This window comes from Charadrius vociferus, unplaced genomic scaffold (genome assembly GCF_000708025.1).
Source record: "Charadrius vociferus isolate BGI_N301 unplaced genomic scaffold, ASM70802v2 scaffold13, whole genome shotgun sequence".
Taxonomy (NCBI): domain Eukaryota; kingdom Metazoa; phylum Chordata; class Aves; order Charadriiformes; family Charadriidae; genus Charadrius; species Charadrius vociferus.
Genome location: NW_009647763.1, coordinates 813379 through 833157, shown reverse-complemented (window position 1 = coordinate 833157; position 19779 = coordinate 813379). Strand labels below are relative to the sequence as shown.

General features: G+C 41.1%; 1 protein-coding gene across 1 annotated transcript in view; it reads left to right on the top strand.

Moving 5' to 3' along the window:
- Positions 1 to 19779, top strand: part of MAP7 (microtubule-associated protein 7) — a 32877-nt gene that overhangs the window by 10572 nt on the left and 2526 nt on the right. Inside the window, exons 4-12 of the mRNA XM_009882289.1 lie at positions 2180 to 2304; positions 4958 to 5073; positions 5483 to 5763; positions 8993 to 9170; positions 11075 to 11270; positions 12785 to 12886; positions 13174 to 13224; positions 13311 to 13368; positions 15803 to 15941. Coding sequence (XP_009880591.1) covers positions 2180 to 2304; positions 4958 to 5073; positions 5483 to 5763; positions 8993 to 9170; positions 11075 to 11270; positions 12785 to 12886; positions 13174 to 13224; positions 13311 to 13368; positions 15803 to 15941 — 1246 coding nt within the window. The remainder of the gene's footprint in view (positions 1 to 2179; positions 2305 to 4957; positions 5074 to 5482; positions 5764 to 8992; positions 9171 to 11074; positions 11271 to 12784; positions 12887 to 13173; positions 13225 to 13310; positions 13369 to 15802; positions 15942 to 19779) is intronic.

The window sequence follows — 19779 nt, the reverse complement described above, 5'->3', positions numbered from 1 at the left end:
GCAGGAATGACTGATTTGTCAGTCATCAGTCTGAGGTAATTCCCCTGAAATGCCTTCCCTCTGCTAACTGGAACTGTACCACCCAGAAGAATAATCCAACTGCTCATTGTTTTCCAGGTATTATTCTCTAGATGCAATAACTGCAATCCCTTCATGCAGGACACTTCCTGGAGATTAATGATCAGGTGGTGGTAATGGCTCACAGCTGTGCTCTGAGCACTCAGCTCATCCCAGCCTGTCATTATTCCCTAGAAAATTACTCTGCCCTGTGGCTGTGAAGATAAATTACAATGCAAAAAATCAAAATCAAATTAAATATGGATTCACGTCCTTAAATTTTAAGTGAGCTATTAGGGACATCCAGCGAAAGAGTACATCTGGATCTTTTTTAAATAACAATCCAAATCCAAAATGTTTTTTAAGTAACTCCCCAAAAGCTCCTCTGAATAGATGTAATCCTGTTGGTACAGGATTCACTGGGAGTGCTTCCTAAAGCACTGTTTGGCAACATCACAAATGAAAATGAACTGCTTGTCTTTTAGTACTTATGATGTCATCCTTGGTGGTAACTTCAGATAATTGGCATGCAGGAGGAGAATTGATTCACAGAGGGTGGGAACCACATAGATTTTAAGATGTTTAAAGCATATGTTGTGCCACTGCCTCCTATCTGGTTTAGATACACTCAACCAAAAAAAAAACCCTGTTTTCTTGTTTCTTGATTTTTATTTATTTATTTATTTTTAAGTCAGTCATCTTGTAATACCTTATTAAAGATAAATCCCTATAAATGATAAGGCAAGCATGAATGCCCTTGCTGTAACACTTACATGAGACTCTCTTTATTCATAATGTTAATCTCTTGATGCAGGAGAATTTGCAGCGTTAGTACTGTTAAGTCCATGAGCTCTTCTGTAACAGCAGCTGTACTGTTTTACTGTATGTAGAACTGCATTCTTTCAAGTGTGCTCAGAGAGGGATCTACAGGCAAGAAACGTTGGGGTTTTTTACCAAGAAAATTGAGGATTTAATTCTCTTTTTTTTTTTAAAAAAAAAAAAAAAAAAGACTAGGCAGGATACCCTATAGAAGCTGTACTTTTCCTTCACGTAATGTGCTGAATAATAATTATGCTAAGACTATATTAAATGACCAGGAAAGACAAGTAAAACTCTGCAGTAACATTGTTTTCCCCAGTCTTCTCCTTCAGTTAAATCAGAGAAGATGTGAGAATATTTTGCTCAAGGAGTTCCCCATGATATGTTTTATAGTGTTACAGTTCTCTCTGAATATGTAATCAGAACAATGTATAGCTGATAACCTGCCATTGGCAGAAGTTCTTTTGGTATTAGTCTTTGTCCTTGTGCAAACCACGGAAAACTGCCATCCTGGTTACTGACACAAATATTAATTTCCAAGTTGATTTGTCGTTGTTAGCCTGCTTTTTGTAATGTGTAAAATAGTTTTCAGTCGAGAATGTGTTTGAGTTAGCTGTTACTCTAGCGTTATCAAGAAATATTAAAAATTCTTAAATGGATGGGCTTCAAATACTTCTAGAAGAGCGATTTTTGAAAACACATCACTTGCTAAAAATTGTAGATAGCAATTTCATCGATTTCCTAGATGAAGCTGTTTATATTGTTAATGTGTTTTGATCTTTGTGTGTGTCTCCTTTTATTTTCCTCAATTTCCAAGACCAGTTAATAGGAATTCTGATTTTAGTTTGATTGTTTTCTATTCCGAATGTAATTGAAACTCATGTCAGTGCATATACTAAGCTAGTCAGCCAGACCAGACATTGTGTCCACTGCTTTTTCAGAACCACCAGTTGTATAAAAACTTACCAGAACGACACCGATACTTTCTACTACCCGGTTATGTGGCATACTTCTTAATTTATTTAAAAGAAATTATTATTTTACAAATGGAAAAGTACATGAGTGCCTGTTGAAATTGTATCATTACTATACATGTGGCCAAGCTAATGTATCCAATGTTGGTTCTGACTTGAGAATTAGTCATTCCTCTATGTATTAATACCTTCTTTCTTTTCTGTCTTTCTCGGTTGTTTCTGTTCCTGCTGGCTTTCCTCTGTCAATTCTCCAATGCTGCTCTGTAATTAAAATTAATAAATAACAAAACCCACCAACACCGTAGTTATCCCCATTTGTCCCCGTTCAGCATCTTGCAGCCCCATCAGTCCTCTGTCCTACAAGGCCATGAACTGTAGGAATGCAGGAGACCGAGCAAAACTTTACGCCTCCACTGATGCCGTTGGACGTAGGAGGACAACGCATCTTGCAGGGGTAAGTGTGCCAGTTGTACGTAAGCTCGTGTCTCACGCCGTGACCGCCTCGTTGCATTGCTTGTTAGGACAGGAACAGTTGCGAGGATACTTGACAAAGTCTGATCCTCCCCTCCGCGCTCTCCCCACCCCTTCCAATTTGTTTCAGAGTTGGCTGGGTTTTAACTGAAATATTACCACGTGGTGACGTGGCCTGATTGTGCACCAAAAAAATCTGCGTAGAAAAACACCCATGTTTGCAGAGTGGCTGCCTTAGCTTCTCAGGAGGCACAAAGGTGGAGTGTGTGCTCTCTTCTCAAGTGGATTCTTTGCTGCCTTCAAGGCCCAGGCTGGTGGGTTGCAGCTTTTCCCTCAGTGGCAAATCTCTTTTTCCCAGCAACATTTTTTTTTCCCAAAGCCTGTAGAACTCCGTATCTTCTGAGGCCTCTGGCAAATTTGGCCGAGCCTCTGGGATAAAGAGGGGAGGAAGGCACTCACACATGTCCATTCACATGAGCACACAGAGCACTGTCACTTCAGCTTTACTTTTAGGAGAGCAGGCCAGGAACCTTTTCCTCATTGAGAAGGAAGAGCTTGGTTTTGGAAGCATGGTTTATAAGCGAGGCTTCCCACAGATCACCTGCTCATTCTGAATGATTTGGTAGCAGTACTGTGACTGATTTGAGCTTTCAGGGAAAATCAGAACAGTATGATACAGGCAGACCAAATTCATGTTGCCTGTGCTCCAAGCCAGCGGGATGCAGTCAGCTCCAGTTCAGGTATCATTTGCTGAACTGGAGCAGTTATATTTTTCCTTGTGCTCTACAGCCTGAGTTTGTTTGGAGTGTGAGAAGAGTGAAGTCATCTCTGCAGGTGATTGTGTAAAAGGTGCTTACGTTTTCATTTGGTCTGATGGGCAAAATATCAAGAGGCAGTGCTGCTATTGACATCCTTTTGGAAGCAGCGTTAATGAAAGTCGCGTGAATCATAGCCAGTACTTAATCTTTCAGGCAGATGGTACTATATTGAAGTTTAAGTTAAGGCAAATCATTGGGATATATCTGTAGAGAAATCTCATAGTATGTGCATAGTGCATTGCAATCCCCAGGGCTATCAGTTTAGCACCTCTTGGGTCTTACTTATTGCGAGTGTTTTGTGTTTTGTTTTGGTTCGTGGGTTGGGTTGTTTTGGGTTTTTTCCCGTAAATTACCAAGAAAGGTTGATATGTTTTGGTACAGGAGACAATGTGGAAATGTTAATACGAAATGACTGAGTCAAGAGCTGCTTTCAGTAGCCTGTGTGGTGTGGAGTGTCTTTTATTGATCTGTAAACTTTTATAGGAATTCAGTTTTTTACTTTACTGATATTAAGAAAATTTTTCTGATGCTCTAGATGCATTATAGAGAGTTATTGCTAGCGAGCCAAGATTCTTCTTCAATTTAATGTGTTTATTCTGGCTACGTATGCTTTGATAAGTCAGGTGATTATCATCCTGTTAATCAGTAGATATCTGGTAAATTATACTGCCAAAGACCCGGCTAATTACTCTTGAGTAATGACTTCAGGATCGAGACCGTCTATTGCTAATACTGTTTTTGGCAATTTAAGATAACTGATTTTAACCATCATGACCAAAAAAAAAACCAACCACCTCTTGGATTTATGAAGATAAAGAAAGGGTTTATGTGCTCATGAAGTTACTTTCATTTTTTCTTTTCCAGTTGTTAACTTGGTTTTCAGTTCAGGAGACCACCATGGCAGAGCTCTCAGCTAGTGAGGTTCCAAAGCAGCGTGGTACACGTGCTGCAGGGGTTGTGCTTAAGCCCAGCCAAGGTGGTGAGCAACAGCCCCTCTGCGTCATGTTGGCTGAGTGGTGTTCTTCAGACTCCCAGAGTCTGAGCTCACTATTCCAAAAAAATGAAGCTTTTCATCTATGGTTAAATGGAGGAAGCATATAAATGCCTAAATTCTGATACATTCCTCTAAACCTATACTTATATTAATACAAACCAGAGCTATAACAGAAACATTTTAAAAAATAAAAACTGAGATGACAAATCAAGAAGAAAAAAGAAGAATTTGCTACCATGTATAAGAATCAATGGCAAAAAAAGTATATGCTGTGGAATCATCCAAGAAAATAAGAATAGGATAACTGTTGTACCACACATGAGGGCTTTGAATGCATCTGTGGTGGTCACCTATAAGCATGAAAGTAAAAGGCTTGCGCTGTATGGGGACCGTGACTGAGTGTGAGCCTAGGGGAGGAGAGGCCGGGGGGAGCGTTTTGTTCTTTCTTCAAATGAAATCCAGGGTTTATGGGGAGTAGTGGAAGGCACTGTGTGGCAATCCATAAGGATCAAACCTTAAAAGGTAACTTTTTACCTGTGTAAAAATAAGCCTCTGCAAATTAGCCCGTTATATCTTCAGACAGTAGTGAGCATGATTAAGAATTAAGAAGGATTCTTGTTGTCAAATGCATATTTACTGACAAAGGTGGTGGCAGATTGTGGGAGCTATATTAATGAACTTGTTAAACAGACTGTAGAAACTACTGACTCGGCACTGCTTTTTCTCAGCCCCTCAACCCCCCTCATCCTTAACTGAGCTTGCTTTGCTTTCTTTAGCCGTGTGAACTCTGGCTTGACTTTGTCTTTTTGTTTGCTGAACTATAGACTGACAAAAAAGAAAAGGAAAGAGGCCATTTGACATCCAGCTTCTCAGCCAGCTTTAAAGGAGGTCATTTTTCTTCCAACCCCAAAGCTAGATCACCAGCTCCCTCTCCAGTTTGGTAAGCCAAGTACACGCTTAGCTGGAGGTTGAGCCATAGGCAGCTCTGATTGTTTTATTAATTAAATGTGAAACAGCGCAAACTTATCTGGTGATGTAGATGTTTTCTTTCTGCAACAAAGGAAAGACAGTCCTGATTTTAGAAAAATATTGATACTGTTTTGAGGAAGGGGAAGAAGGAGGAAGTTACCTGGTTTCTTCCCTCTTGGCTGGGCTCAGTGCTCACACATCTGGAGAGCTGCGAAGAGAAGCATTTTGCATGAAAAATCGGTTGCTCCAGCAGTCCTGCTTAATAGCAGAGAAATGAAGAAGTTGTTTTATTTTTAGCTATTGTAGTTGTAGAAATGATAGGTAGGTTGTGTCCAGTGGAGCATGTCTGATAGTGATTGTCGCTCTTTGTGATTACACAGGCATGCATCAAAGTCTTTGCCTTTTTTGCCTGGCACACCCAGACAGATAACTTCCCCACCTGGTTCCTCCAAAGTTTCCTCTGCTCAGGCACGTCCTCCTTCTCCTGGCAACATCCGGCCAGTCAAAAAAGAGGTGAAACCAGAGAGTGAGAAGAAAAAAACAGAAAAGGAAGCTGAAAAGGCCAATGAGGAGAAGACAGAAGAGAGTAAAGGAACTTCAGCAGGTGCTGGAGAATCTGCAAGTCAGGAAGAGCTCACTGTCCAGGCAGAGCTTGCTCAAGGTAAGGAGAAATTCTCTTTTAGGTTAAGGAATGTCTGAGTGTCTCTTATGTTCTTCCTTCCCTTTCTCTGAAACAGCGTAGTTTTCAGTAGTTTTCTATCAAGTGTTAGCCTAAATTCTTCAGGATGTTCCTGCAGATGCATATTCATTATGAGGGAAGTGTAAACGGGTTGAAGCCCTCCTGCTTGTAACAGTCAACACACAGACCAGCCTTCCACGGTGTGGCTTCACAGCCCTCTTCTCTGCCCTTTTGGACTGGGATTTTGTCCCTCACCGCAAGACACAGCTTCTTTTCAAACTATTGAAGTAGAATAATACTGATCTGAAGACTAATGGTACAGGAAGCCATTGCATGAGGTAGTATGAGCAGTGAGAACATACTGCTAGACACAGTACTGGTGTGCTGGTAACACTACCAGCTTACCTGTAATACTGCAAGAGTACCACACCATGGGAGAGATTAGCAGGATAAAGTGAAATGCAGAGGAGAACCAAGGAGAAGAGTAAAGAGGAACAGGCAGAATTTTTCAGGGAAAATGATTTATTTAAAAAAAAAAAAGTTACCCAACAAACAAAAAAATCACCCACACCAGCCCTGAAAAGTAGCAAGGCAGAAAAGGTTGTACACACAAAATAAAGTAATGATAATAAAGTGTAGGGTGGGCAAAAGGTAAATCTGAAAATGAAAACTGTAAGTTTTTTCTAGCAGATATGTTAGTCCATTGTAAATATGGCATAAACTGTCTGTCTTGCGGGTGGGATAGAATGGCCATTGTGACCACTGGCATTCCCAGGACGGATTACTTAGAATTCTGAATTTAAAATTCATGGATTCCCCTGTGAATGTCCTTCAGAAGACAATTTTAAGTATTAATAACCCTGCATTTAACTGCAAGATGTGTAGCTGGGGGTTGTTCTTCTGTGAGAAGACCTGATGTGAATTGATTTCTTTTGTTCTAATAAGTTCTGTTACAGTAGTTCCAGCCTGATGCCCAGGTCCTACCACACACGGTGCAACCCCACAAAAAGCGACACATTTACAGTAATAATGCATCGGTTGGCCATGGGCATGTAAAGAAGATATAATTGCCATGTTAGCATGGGTCTTCACTGCTCTTCTGCTTCCTTTTAAGGAGAAAGCCTCCTTTTAAAAGGATTTCGGGGATACCACTGAGATAACTTTGCAAATGTTTACAAGTTGTAGTTCCCCAGTACGAGGTGGAGATCAGAGAAACATCATGCTTATTGGACAGTTCAGCTCAGGAGGAAGAGAGGCTTAACTTCTTCGCAGGGTCTGTCAATACTGGAGTTTGTGACAAGGTCACTTAATATGGAAACAGGTTATGTGTGATAAAGATATTCAGAAGTGAAGTAGTCTGTATTCACAGCAAAGAAATGAGTAGTGGAGGGGGGGAAAAGAGAAGGGTACCATAGTCAAAGTGGTGAGCAGCACTTCAAATTGCTAAAGCCAGAGGAAGTGATGCTTGGGACCAAAGATCAAGACCTCAGGCTAAGCATTTTACATGTGAGGTTAGAGGACAGGCTATGTACTGCAGATGGAGGCCCAAACTGCCAAAACTTAGCCGCTAGTTGAATATGAGAATTTAGAGAGGGCCAAGCGCAGCATTTGGAGCTAGAGGGACACTGCTGATATCTCCTAGGTCTGTGTTGCAGGTGAACATAGCTGATTTCTGCCAGTTAGCTGAACTAGCCTTTAACCTCTCTGGCTCAGCTGCCCGCTGGCTGTGTAGTCACAGGAGCCAGGAGGCCAGCAGGTAATGATCACTGATGGAGCTATTCAAGCTTTTGCAGGCAAATCTCTCACATGACTTCACCAATGAAGTTTTAAAGGCATTTTGGGTGTGCCTGTGCAAGCTATTGTCATCTTTTCTGACAGCAGGGCAGGGGTGCATTTAAACAGGCTGCTTGTTACGCTGCCAGCTTCAGCACCTGAGCGCAAAGCTGTGCTCCCTTCAGGAGTGACAGCCCTGCCTTGATCTGTGTTAGGAAATTAAAAAGGGCTGAGGTGCAGGAACTCTGTCATTTATACTGTTTAACTATTACGAAGGCTCTCTGGTATGTTTCTGATCCAGGTTGTAATTGCAGCCCCACATTTTCTTACCTTCTGTCCCCAAGGCTACTAAGAACATAGGTGTAAGGGGCTCCCAAGATCTAAAGCGATCAAATTACTTACCTTTTTATATATGACCGTCCCAGAATTTTCTGAGTTCCCAGCTACGTCTTAGAGGTTAGCCCAGGCCTGGACTGTTCCCTAGGGGTGGACTGAATACCTGTTTTGGTAATGTGAGAGAATAGTGTTCTGGCCGAGGCTAAACTGTGCCAGCTTACCTCAGGGCTAGAGAACAGGCCCTGGCACTCTTTTTAAGTTACTGGTGTACATGTATCATTTGAATTCGAGGTGGAAGCTCTGAAGCAATTATAGAAAGACCTGCATAGTTTTTACTTGGTAGAAGAAGAGAGCAGAGAGGTCAGCAGATGTGAGCATTCAGCACAGAGAAAGTAGCTGAATTTGTGTTTGTATACATGATGAGATGGGGGGTGTGTGGAACAACCTGTAACACCTTCTCTACCAGGCAGCCGATGCTGGTCCTGGATAAAGAATTTACATGAAGGCACTATTAAGATTTGAAGACAAGCTGTAGGTCACCAAAAGTGGCAAAGCTTGTTAAGCAGCTGTGTTCTGGTCCCACTAATTGCTGCAGGTTGGAGAAACTGCAAAATTGATGATAGTTTGTGTCCTACCCTTATTGCAGATCACTTCAGACAATTGATGTTTGAGATCATGAAGTCACCAAAAGTGACTGGCCTACCGCCAAAAAGCCTTCAGATGTAGGCTATCAGACAGAAGATAATATAATATCGCAATGTTTTACTTCTGCTGTCCAAATAGAATTGGGCAAACTTAAGAAATGTGATGGTAGGGACTTGCTGAGTCGGCATAACTCTTGTTGAGCACCTGTCAGCATTTATTCTTTTGGCAGAAAAGTTGGCTTAACCTTTCAACTGCAGCTGCTTTCACATATCCTGTAAAAACAAACTTCCCTTAAGGAATACAAACACCTAGAAATGTCTTCCTCTGAATCATTTATAAAACCACATACGCTTGACAATATTTTACAGTGTATTTGAAACTATTTTCTGTTCCTTTCGAGAGTGTTGTCTTGGCTACTCTGTCTGTACAAACTAGTTTTCCTTCCCATCTGTTTCAGCAGCCAGCCCGTCCCTACCTCCTGCTCCACCAGCTCTTTCTCCAGCCCCCACAAAGACCTCTGCAGGTACAACTGACCCTGAGGAAGCAACAAGGCTGCTGACTGAGAAGAGGCGCCTTGCCCGTGAGCAGCGGGAACGGGAGGAGCAAGAAAGGAGGGAGAGAGAAGAGCTTGAAAGGTGATTCTAGACTGCTGCAGTGCAGAAGATATGTTTTTAGCAGCCTCCCTAGCAGCTTCTTGTGTGTATTCTGTTGTTATATTGTGATATATGAAGCACAGTACTGAAATGCTGGAGGCACAGGTTCCTCCCCTAAAACAAATTTTCCTGTTGGGGTTTTTTGTAGGCGCAATATATACCTAAGCAGATCTGTAAGGTTAAAACTCACCCCAAATAGTGCTTTAAAATAGGACAGGAGGAGAGAGCAAATCCTTGCTGTAGTGATTCATTGTTTCCTCGGAGATTAACAAAGCTATACTTGTTTATTCCAGCTAGGGAACTCAGCACAACTGTTTTCAACTTTGATTGGGGCAGTCTCTCTTGCTTTGAATTGCAAGATCTCTGTCACAGGTGGTGTTTAGGTGTCCAACAGCTGTGACTTAAAGCTCTTTGTTTTCCCATTTAAAATCAAGACCCCCAACAGTATTGTAGGGTAATTGATGTTGTGTCTCAGTTTCTAGTAGAAAATGAGTAGCCCATCTGGATACTTATGACTGTCACTATAACACAGGTTGAGCACTATTTTAGAGGGATGCTATGCCTGTGGAATTTGTTGGAGTTCTTTTAACAATATTGTTGAACTTAGGAACAGAGCTAGGTAAAATAGCCAGGCTTCCCAGAAGGCTCCCTCTCAAAAAGGGTTTTAAAGAAAATAAGCTGCTGTGGCATAAGAGTAATATGCTGAATAAATAGTAAGGCTGACAGGTTGAAAACAAAAGGTAAAGAATAATCAGCTTTCACAGTGAAAGGACTTTTTGGTCTCTTTTCAGTGCTTTCATAAATGAACTTGAAAGGAGTTGTGGCCAGTGAAATAATGCTGGGCTTCAGTGAGATAAAGCAGTTCTGAAGTTTCAGATGTATCTGATATTGCTGAGATACAAAATGGAAGCTGAATTGCAATACTGCTGAGCATAAAGGGATGCATATAAGGAAATAATCCTAACTTAACTCATGTGGTGTTGGTGGTCTGTGGGCTAATTATTTCTGACGGAAGAGATCTTGTTTGGAATTGAGTATATTAAAGTATCAGGTGAGTCATGGTCAACAAAATAAATGAACTGCTATGAGTTACTGGAGAAGAACAACAAAATGAAAACGTCATTCTGAACTGTCCAAGGTGAATCCACTTCCTGATCATTGAATTTTATATTTTTGGGGGATAGTAAATTCAGTCAAACTAGGAAAATAAGTGCAGACATCAAGGAAGATCACAAGTATAGAACAGCTCCCATATGAAAATTTACTAAACAGGTGGGGATTTTTCAGCTGGGAAGACCATCTGCTCTCTACTTCTGAGTGGGGATATGATAAGCTACAGAGTCCTGAATAGTTTGGGTGACATCAAAGGTGGAGGGGAAAAGTTATTCACTCCTATAATACAAGGATGAAGGGGCATGAAGTGAGGTTAGGAGGTAACGTTAAAAAATCAGCAGAATTAGATACTTTTTTCAAATTCAGGAGTCATTGCCGCAAGATAAGGTGGGTGCTGAAAATGTATACTATTTCAAAATACGATCAAAAGGAATTACAGAAAGGTTTTGCAAGGTGCATTAAAGTCAATGATACTGTTTCTGATTCAGAAAGTATCAGAGTCCTAGATCAGTGGAAGCCAGGCATATGCTGGAGAAGAATTGGTATTGCCTTGCAAAGTTTTTATGTTCCATAGGGCTTCACCCTTGGGCTCTGCTGGCAGCAGAACAGACAACTTGGCTTGACCCAGTTCAGGTGCCCTTATGAATGAGAGAGGAGTGGAGGCTTTATCCAGCTGTTCCGCAGTGCTCCTGCTTTGGGTCAGGAATCTGGTGGGTTGATTTTTTCCCATCCTTTTTTTACTTATTTTTCTTATGCTTGTTTCATGATTCCAGGCAAAAGAAGGAGGAGCTGTCACAGAGGATAGCTGAAGAAAGAGCTCGCCGAGAAGAGGAGGAAGCTCGCAGGCAGGAAGCGGAAAAAAAAAGAAAGAATGCAGAGGAGGAGAAGGAAAAGGAAGAACGGCTGCGCCGACAAGCAGAAGAGAGAGAACAGAAGGAGAAAGAAGAGATGGAACGCATTCAGAAACAAGTATGGTCCCCTCCTGGAATTTCTGGGCTAGTCTGGTTGGCAGCAAAGTGAATGAAGCAACAGCTCTTAGGCAGCACGTAGATTAGAGTGATATATAAAATTTCAGTGCTATATATAAAATGAATAGGGTTGTAGCAGAGTTCATTCTGTAGAGTGGTTCAAAGAGCAAAGATCTTTCTTCTTGGCAAAAACATGTGGTAGGGAGTTGAGTTTTGTTTGGGGTTTTTTCCCTTATAGAATTTACTTATACAGAACAAATCCTTTCCTATTCCTGATAAATTGTGATGAAAAAATCAATAGAGTTGTACTGGGGGATTTTAATGAATGATGTTATACCAGAGAACTCTTTGTCCCCACAGTTACAGAAAGTCTAGATGCCAAGATAACTAACTATCCAGAATGGTGGAGACATAGCACTGCTGAGTTCTAATCCTGTGCCCAATGTTGCTTTAGTGTGGGGCTAGTGGGAAAGGGTAGGTTTTGATCACTTTAATCAAGCCAAGGAGAACCTTTACCTGGTGCAGTCCTCCTGAAATCAGAGCAGCTACTCAGAAGACATGAGTAAACAAATCAAAATACAATTTTTCAAGTCCTCTTATTTTTGATGGGCATAATGTTGGTTTACCAGCTTCAGGAGAGGCTGTGATAAACATTTTGGATAGGATTCTTCTCTTCTCGCATATGCTCTTTGTGCACGCACTTTCTTGCCCCCAAAATTCAGCACTTCAGTCTGCCTCATAGACGCTAGGTTTTTGTCTTCTGGTATATAATTAAATGTCTGTTTCTGAAAAGAAACATTTAAAGGCTTGTGTTAGTGAATATAGCTTAGAAACTATAGTTTACTTTTTCAGAAGATGTATGCTGCTTTCTTTGAAGTGCTAAACTGAGGTACCTTCCCAGTTTAGCACTCAGATAACACATGGCCAAGTTTTTTTGGATATTACAGCCTTAACAAATGAACGGTTGAAGTAGTTCCATCATAAAACACCGTCACCGTCAGGGAGCAAGGCCTCTCTACAGTATATTCCAGATAAGTTTTACATTTAATCAAAAAAGCAGAAATGGAAAACTTGTGCAAATGTACCTGTGGCTGTTTGTTCTTGGTTTCCTTAAGCAATGACTCTGTTGGCCAAATAAAACATTCTACTGCTTTTGTGTGACTCTCAAAAACATCTACCACTCAAAACATGAATCTCTTGAATACTTTCCTGGATGCTGTTTTAATGGTGAAGGTTAGGAAATGTTTTCCTCATTTGTTAATCTGGTATGCTTTCATGCACACGCACTGGAAAAGGCACAGAACCAAATATGATGTGTGTTGTTTAGTTACGTGTCTCTTAATCTCCATGTTTTACATAGCATTAATCAAGAAATGTGCAGTTCAGTCTGAAAAGATTGTTGGTGACTTGTAAACCCCAAAAGTGTCTTTTCAGGGTGTTGTAGATATGCAGATATCAGTGTAAATGTGTCCTTAAATAGTAAATTGTTCTTCACTTCTTTTACCATCAACTCAGAAAGAAGAGGAAGCTCGCCTACGGGAAGAGGCAGAGCGGATTCGATTAGAACGTGAAAAACATTTCCAAAGAGAAGAGCAAGAGCGCTTGGAGAGGAAGAAGGTAACTCAGTACATGCAGAGAAACTGTAATTCATTTTGGCTCAGCAGTTTGCTTCCACCTCAGCTGTAGAAAGTTATCCATGATATAAATGTGCCCTCAGAAAAGCTGCAGTCCTCATCTGCGTAGCCTGATGTGAAAGTGAAGGGAATGTTGCCAACAGTAATAAATAATTCACCTTTTGCAATAAACAGATGCAACTGATAAATGACAAGCAGTTGTGGTTTGGGAGAGATATTTTTAAATTAATGCCAGCAAACATTATTTTACCCCTTTACATTTCATTGTAGAGGCTTGAAGAGATCATGAAGAGAACTAGGCGTGTAGAAGCTGTAGATAAGGTCAGTGCTGCTACTTAACGTGTAAATACTGGGCGTGTTTCACTTTAGTGCCATTTTTAATTTACAAAACTGTGCTTCCTTTGTAGAAACCCAATGACCAGCAAAATGGACATGTATCAAAGGCAAATATTACTGGAGAAGCAGGTATTGTGTTTAAGTGTGCCTTGAGCGCAACCAGTTAATAAATGCATACTAAGCACAATGATTTGAGATACAGTTCTGAAACTTGGCACACTAATTGCAGTAAAGAAAACCACGAGAGGAATATGACTGAAGTCTCAGCAAACATTACTTAGCCTTTCTGTTCAGGTAGTTAGCCATTACTAAATGAGTCAGCTGTTTTAGCAATTTTGTCACATTGGTGTTTAAGGAGAGGGAGTTGCTTACCAAGTGTAATTATTTATTAAGTGAAAAGAAACAAATTCTTTTCTGGTTCTGATTACAAAAGAAACTGATTCTATAGTTTCTTTTACATAGAGTTACAGAGGTGGTTGTTGCAGACTTATTTCATTTTTTTAGATGCTTACTTCGTCTCAGTCATAAAAACAAACTCTTATCCAAACATCTCCCTGTGATTTCTCTTCCACACCTGCTGCCTTACTCACTTGCTCTGAATTTCTGTTTCTTTCAAAACTCAGCTCCTACAAAAGCTTAGAGTCTCCCTGTCGCACCCACACTTTTAGTCTTCCTTTCTGTTCTCTTCCCTCTATCCTTTTTTTCCTCCTGGTTATTTTAGATAGTTTTATATAAGATTTTAATATGAAGCACAATAAAATGTAGCTCATATTCAACAGTCACCAAGTATGAATTAGCAGTATTTAAAGATACTGAAGTCAAGCTATCAAACGGCTTATCCTATTGTAGCATAACACATTTCTCTTTTGTGTTTGAGTTGAGTAATACGGAGGACAAATAACAGCACTGGTTGTGTGTACTCCTTTTTTTTAATATGTTTAAAGTGAATGCTATGATTAGCACTGCCAAGAAACCTTTTGACACAGATTTCATTACGTGTGTTTGGAAGTTATTTGTTTACCTATCTTGGGGGAGGAAGGGAGCTTAGGAACTGCTAATACAGAATGCATCTGGGATGCCATCTTTTGCTGAAGGCACTGTTGAAGGTGCTATAAACCACATAAATAGTTCTTGAAACTATAAATCACTGTGATAACCTGTGGCTAGCGATTTCCTGCCTGAGGTAGAAGACAGTCAGTTTCCTAAGTAATACGAGGATTTGGACCTCCATTTCCCCAGGCCCAAGGGAGGGCTGGAGGCCTTGGGTGATTGGACAGAGAGAAAACTGCGCTCACCTTCAGGGCTGCTCTACTGTTTGGCTTTGCTTTTGTCTAGATATGCTATTGAGTTAAAGGTATGAATCAATGAACGTATTTCAGCCAACTCTAACTTTACATATTATGTTCTAACAGACTTCTGACTATACACAAATGGCAATTTTTCTTTTTTTTTTTTTGTCTTACTGTTTGGCAAAATATGAGGAGATCTTTGTGAGAATAGTCAAATCACACACTGAAACAAAATCCATTACCTTTTTGTCATTTGCTTGGCCTCTGCTTCAAAATAGGAGATAATTCTCCCTTTCCAAAGCAGAACTTTATTCTGCTTTTCTCTTTTAAATGTTAAAGCCAATGTATTTTCCTCTTGTTCCATTTGTAGAAGCACTGAAATCTGTATTGCTAATATCTCTTGTGTAAAAGCTTGCCAAAGGTCAGACTAAGATATTTGGTGTAAAAGACTTCAGCCCAAGCGTTTAGAGCACAGCAAAACAAGACCAGCTGAAGGAGGGTCTCATCAGATTGAGGTTTTGGGTAACCGAGATAAATGTGTCCAAGCCTGTGAATTCTAAATTATCCTTGTGATTATCCTAACAGATGCTAGTACAGGTGGGGTGCAATTGCTTCCTTTTACTGAGCTGTCTGTGAATTAGTTTGACTGTAGATACAATGCAGAAAGCTGTAGTTGTACTTTAAAAGAACATCCTGAAGCAGGCCAATAACACCTATCATATGGAGTTTGGATGAGGCACAAGGATACCCTAATTTTATGTTGCTTTCTACAGCATTTTATAGGAGTGATTTGGTACTTGTTGAAAGAAGTCTTTCCCATGGAGGGTTCCCCCCCCAGCCTTGATTTCCTTTTGGGTTACAGTGTGTGATGAACACGGGAACCAAGAAATACCAGTGTATAGAACTGATGATGTCCCAGTGTTCTCCTGTTCCATTCTATATTGCTGCTTGAAAAGTACCAGCATAATTTACTGTCAGAGATCAGCCTCTTTTGACCACTGACTTATGTCTTGGAATTGTGTATATCATTGTAAAATGTTTATTCTTGTCCATAAAGCTAAAGCATTGAAATCTGTGGCATTTACTTTGCAGCTGAAAAGGGCTTGTGTGCCCAAAAACTTGACAAAGGAGGTGGGGGGCGAAGGGGTGTGGGGACTCTGTTATTTTAAATCTGTAGCTTGCCTTGACTGTGCTGTCTTGCGTAGGAAATATTTTACCCTAATCTGCAGGTTGATGATGTTGCTTGGTTTTATGAAAACCTGTGTTCTCTCTAGTCATAACCAGTCCTGCATCTCCCTTGGAACCTGCAGCAGGACCTCAGCTTCAGCATGCAACGCAATCTCCGCACAACGGGCAGCCCGTCACCTGCACGCGTGTGATTGTTTCACATCAATCCCCTGTAAATATGGACAGGTAAGAACACTGCTAGCTATTGGAGGGTGCTCAGAGGATGAGGGTTACTAGAGTAATAAATTACTTTCAGACCCACGTATTCATTAACTAAACAAGATACAGCTGTTCAGTCTGCCTTCTTTCCTGTTTATTTTTATCTTTGCCTGTGTTCATCTTTCACTTAGCAGTAACCCATTTTTGCCAGCTGATAGGGAAGAATTTTGTAAAAAATACAGCACGTTCTTTGCAGTGTTTGGAACAACACATTGTTTGCCAGCAATTATTATGTAAATTGAAACTTAATGGAAAGGGCAATTTTTTTCTGTTCCTTTCCATGAATTAAGCTTCAGAAATACGACTCTGGATTTGCAGTGCCAGTTTTCTTGATTGGAATAATGAACATTGTGCTTTCAGCCTAGATGTTTCGATTCCTGAACTGCTTGAAGCATTAGCAAGTTTAGCTTACTAAGCAGAAGTTCGTCATGTGAGATACAGAGCTACTCACTTTGGCTTTGCATTTTTAGAAAAACCCTTTATCCTCTATAAGGAGAATTTGGGAGGGCAGATATCTAACATCGGGAGCTCTCTGTAGCCGTGAAGCAAGTCACTCAGACTTGGAGAAATTGTCGAAATGCTTGAAATCTCGGTGTGGAATCGAGTGAAGCCTGTTACATAAGCATGAGCTGTCAGTTATTTCAATTTTAGTAATGCAGAAAGCCAAATGATCCCTTAGTCCTTTCATGTTTTATGCAGGTAGTGCCAGAATATGCATGGAAAAACTTGAATGTGGGAAGCCATCACGCAGCCTGTAATGGGCGCTATGCTTCAGGGTGTGATTGGCACTAATTGAAGGAGGAATTTGCCCTCTCTCAGTCCCTCCATATGCCTGGGGGATCTTAGCCTGCTGTCACGCTGACAAGGATGCTCCTGCCGAGAGAAGTTCTGTCAGTGACACTGAGCTGCATGGGATGAGCTGCACAGAGCTGCCTCGTAATTGTCTCGGGCAGCTATTAAATGTTAATCACTTCCAGCCTTATATGCACCTTGATGTTTGTAATATAAAATGTGCTGCGCTAACGAATGCCGCCATGTAGCGTTATAATCTGTGTGGAAGGAACTTCAGAGTGGCCAAAGTGAAGAATGAATAAATGAGAGTGAAGAACAGCAACGAAAGTAGGAAGTGTGTGTAAGGCTGCTATGCCGGGTTAGGGTGTGGAGGGACTCTACCTTAGAGGTACATCCACGTTGACTGGGAAGGCAAAGTCTGAAGCATCCCAGTGTAACCTTAGCCCAGGTAGCCTGAAAACCTGTTGTAAGACATACATAGCAGCAGAGAATTTATTGCATGGTGAAAGCCACAGGTGCCAACAGCACTGCTACTGCATCTCATGTGCTGTGGTTGTCTGGCACCCAGATGTACATAGCACACGCAAGAGCAGCAGGTGGAGACGGTCTCTTGTGTTGGAAATGCACTGAATAGCTCTGGCGACTTTTTCTTTAAATTATGTATCTTGCTACAAGCACCCTTTTGGAATATGTTAGAATGCCAAAACTATCCAGTTCTTAGAAACATACCTGCAATATTTTATGCCTGAAAAGGCTATCTCTAGTGTGTTGGATACTGAGACATTGCTAAGAATGTAACATAAGCCAGTAAGAACAGCTGTAGCAGGTGAAAAATCTGTTACTTTTTTGTGTGTTCTTTGCTTTAATGGCCTGTAGCAATCACTTAGGGAGAGAGCGTAAAGGAAATAAAGGTAAGTACCAGGAGATCCTCTGGTCAAAGAAGAGTTACTAAGCATTGTGGTCCAAACGCAACCATAGGCTCAAGTAGTCCCTAAGCTGCTAATTACCAGAAGCTGGAGGGTATACCAATCTCCTAGGAATTTGTCTAATCTTTTGAGCTTATGGCCTCTAAGATGTCCAGTGGAATTAATTCCACAGTTCTGATTTTCTCTTTGCTTCTGCTAAACTTGCTCCCCTAGTAATCTGGTGGAGCAAATAGCATAATATATAGAACTTCTTGTAGCATAAAATATAGAAGATTCATAGTCATGGTTTCCTCTTCTGTATCCCCTTTCTGATCGTACACACTCCCCTGTCTCAAAGGCATCTTTCAAGTCTGTGAATCTGGTCTCAGTATGTAATGCTGTCAGTGCAACGACAAATACATATGAAGAACTGTTTATGAAGTCGGCTGAACAATCAGAAACATCAATATCTGTTTGCAGAAGCTAGAGTCGTCTTCATTGTACCAATGCTTGTTGAAGACCTACGTTGTTTAATTTATATGAATGAGCAGTTGCTCTCTTTCCCCCCTCTTTCTTACCTCATCCATCAAACTTGCCATGTTATCCTAGCTCTGGCAAGGTTATTGGTAGTAGATGGGGATGAAATAAGTAATAGGATACCTTATAGTGTATAAGAACCTAATAGCTATACATTATAAAGCAGGTTTTATTAGTCCTAAAGCATTTCACAGATTCTGCTCCTCATCTTACAGATGTGCATCTTGGCACAAAAGGGTGATGTGACTTGTGGCCTCTCCCAGGCAGTCAGCACGATTTCTGGGTCTGCTCTCAAACTCAGTGCAGTGGAACATACTTTTCACTTTGAAATGTGCTCAGCACATCCACAGATGAAAACAGGGGAATGCCTTTCTGGACAAGAACTGGTGATGGTTTGAAAAATTGAGAAAGGCTTGATATGAAAACCAGCATGTCACTCTCATAGGAAATCTGGGCTTTGGATAAAGTGTTACTGCTTTCGAAAGAGCAATGATTATTTTCTGTCTCTTGGGAAGTACTGTAAAACAATTCTGTAATTGTTGGTGAAGAGTGGGACACCCGAAGAAGCCAGTAAATTAAAATTAACCATATGCCAATTACAAGCAGGTTTGGGTGGTTGTTGGGTTTTTTTTGTAAGACTAGTAAATGTACTGTCAGGAGAAAATTAGCCAGTGAAACCAAGCCACCTGCTCAGAAATGGCCTGAGGAAATTGATGGTCTGGTTTAAATCTAGGAAAATTGCATCTGAGTCTTTGTGGCTGAAGCATTTCCAAACAACCTGAACAGTCATGATGTGGTCCGAATAGGGAATAGGCACCCAGTACTGTCAGGATCTAACTGTTGAGGGCCTTAAGAAGCACCTGTGAAAGATCACATGATTTTTGCATGTCAGTTGAGTGCTTGCCCTTTCTCAGGGAGCTTATGGTCCCATTACTGTCATCCTGTTCACTAAAGTAGCACCTCGGTTTCTCCCCTCTGGCAAGACAGCACACGCCATCAGCAAAGACAGCGGGATTTGACAATACAGGGCCTAATGAAAGGGTTGGGAGAGGAGTGGCAAGACTGTGAAACATGATCATGAGTCTTCTCAGGAGAGTATGTGTAATTGGAGAGTGCGTCTGTGCTTGCACTGCTCCTGACTGGGGGAGACGTTTGCTCATAAGGCGTCTCGGTCAAGTGGGAGATAGAAAAAGAAAGTGTAGATTGATGTCTCTTCTCCCAAGTAACAAGCGATAGGGCAAGAGGAAGTGGCCTCAAGTTATGCCAGGGGAGGTTTAGATTGGATATTAGGAAAAATTTCTTCACAGAAAGGGCTGTCAAGCATTGGAACAGGCTGCCCAGGGAAGTGGTGGAGTCGCCATCCCTGGAGGTATTTAAAAGCTGGGTAGAGATGGTACTTAGGGACATGGTTTAGTGGTGGTTTTGGCAGTGTTAGGTTCATAGTTGGACTCGATCTTAAAGGTCCCTTCCACACTAGACGATTCTATGAGGGGATGCTGGGAGGTGTTTCTTTTGGCTTGCGCATGATCAATGGGAGGAGTGCAGAGTCAGGTAGCGCCTTGGAAATAAGC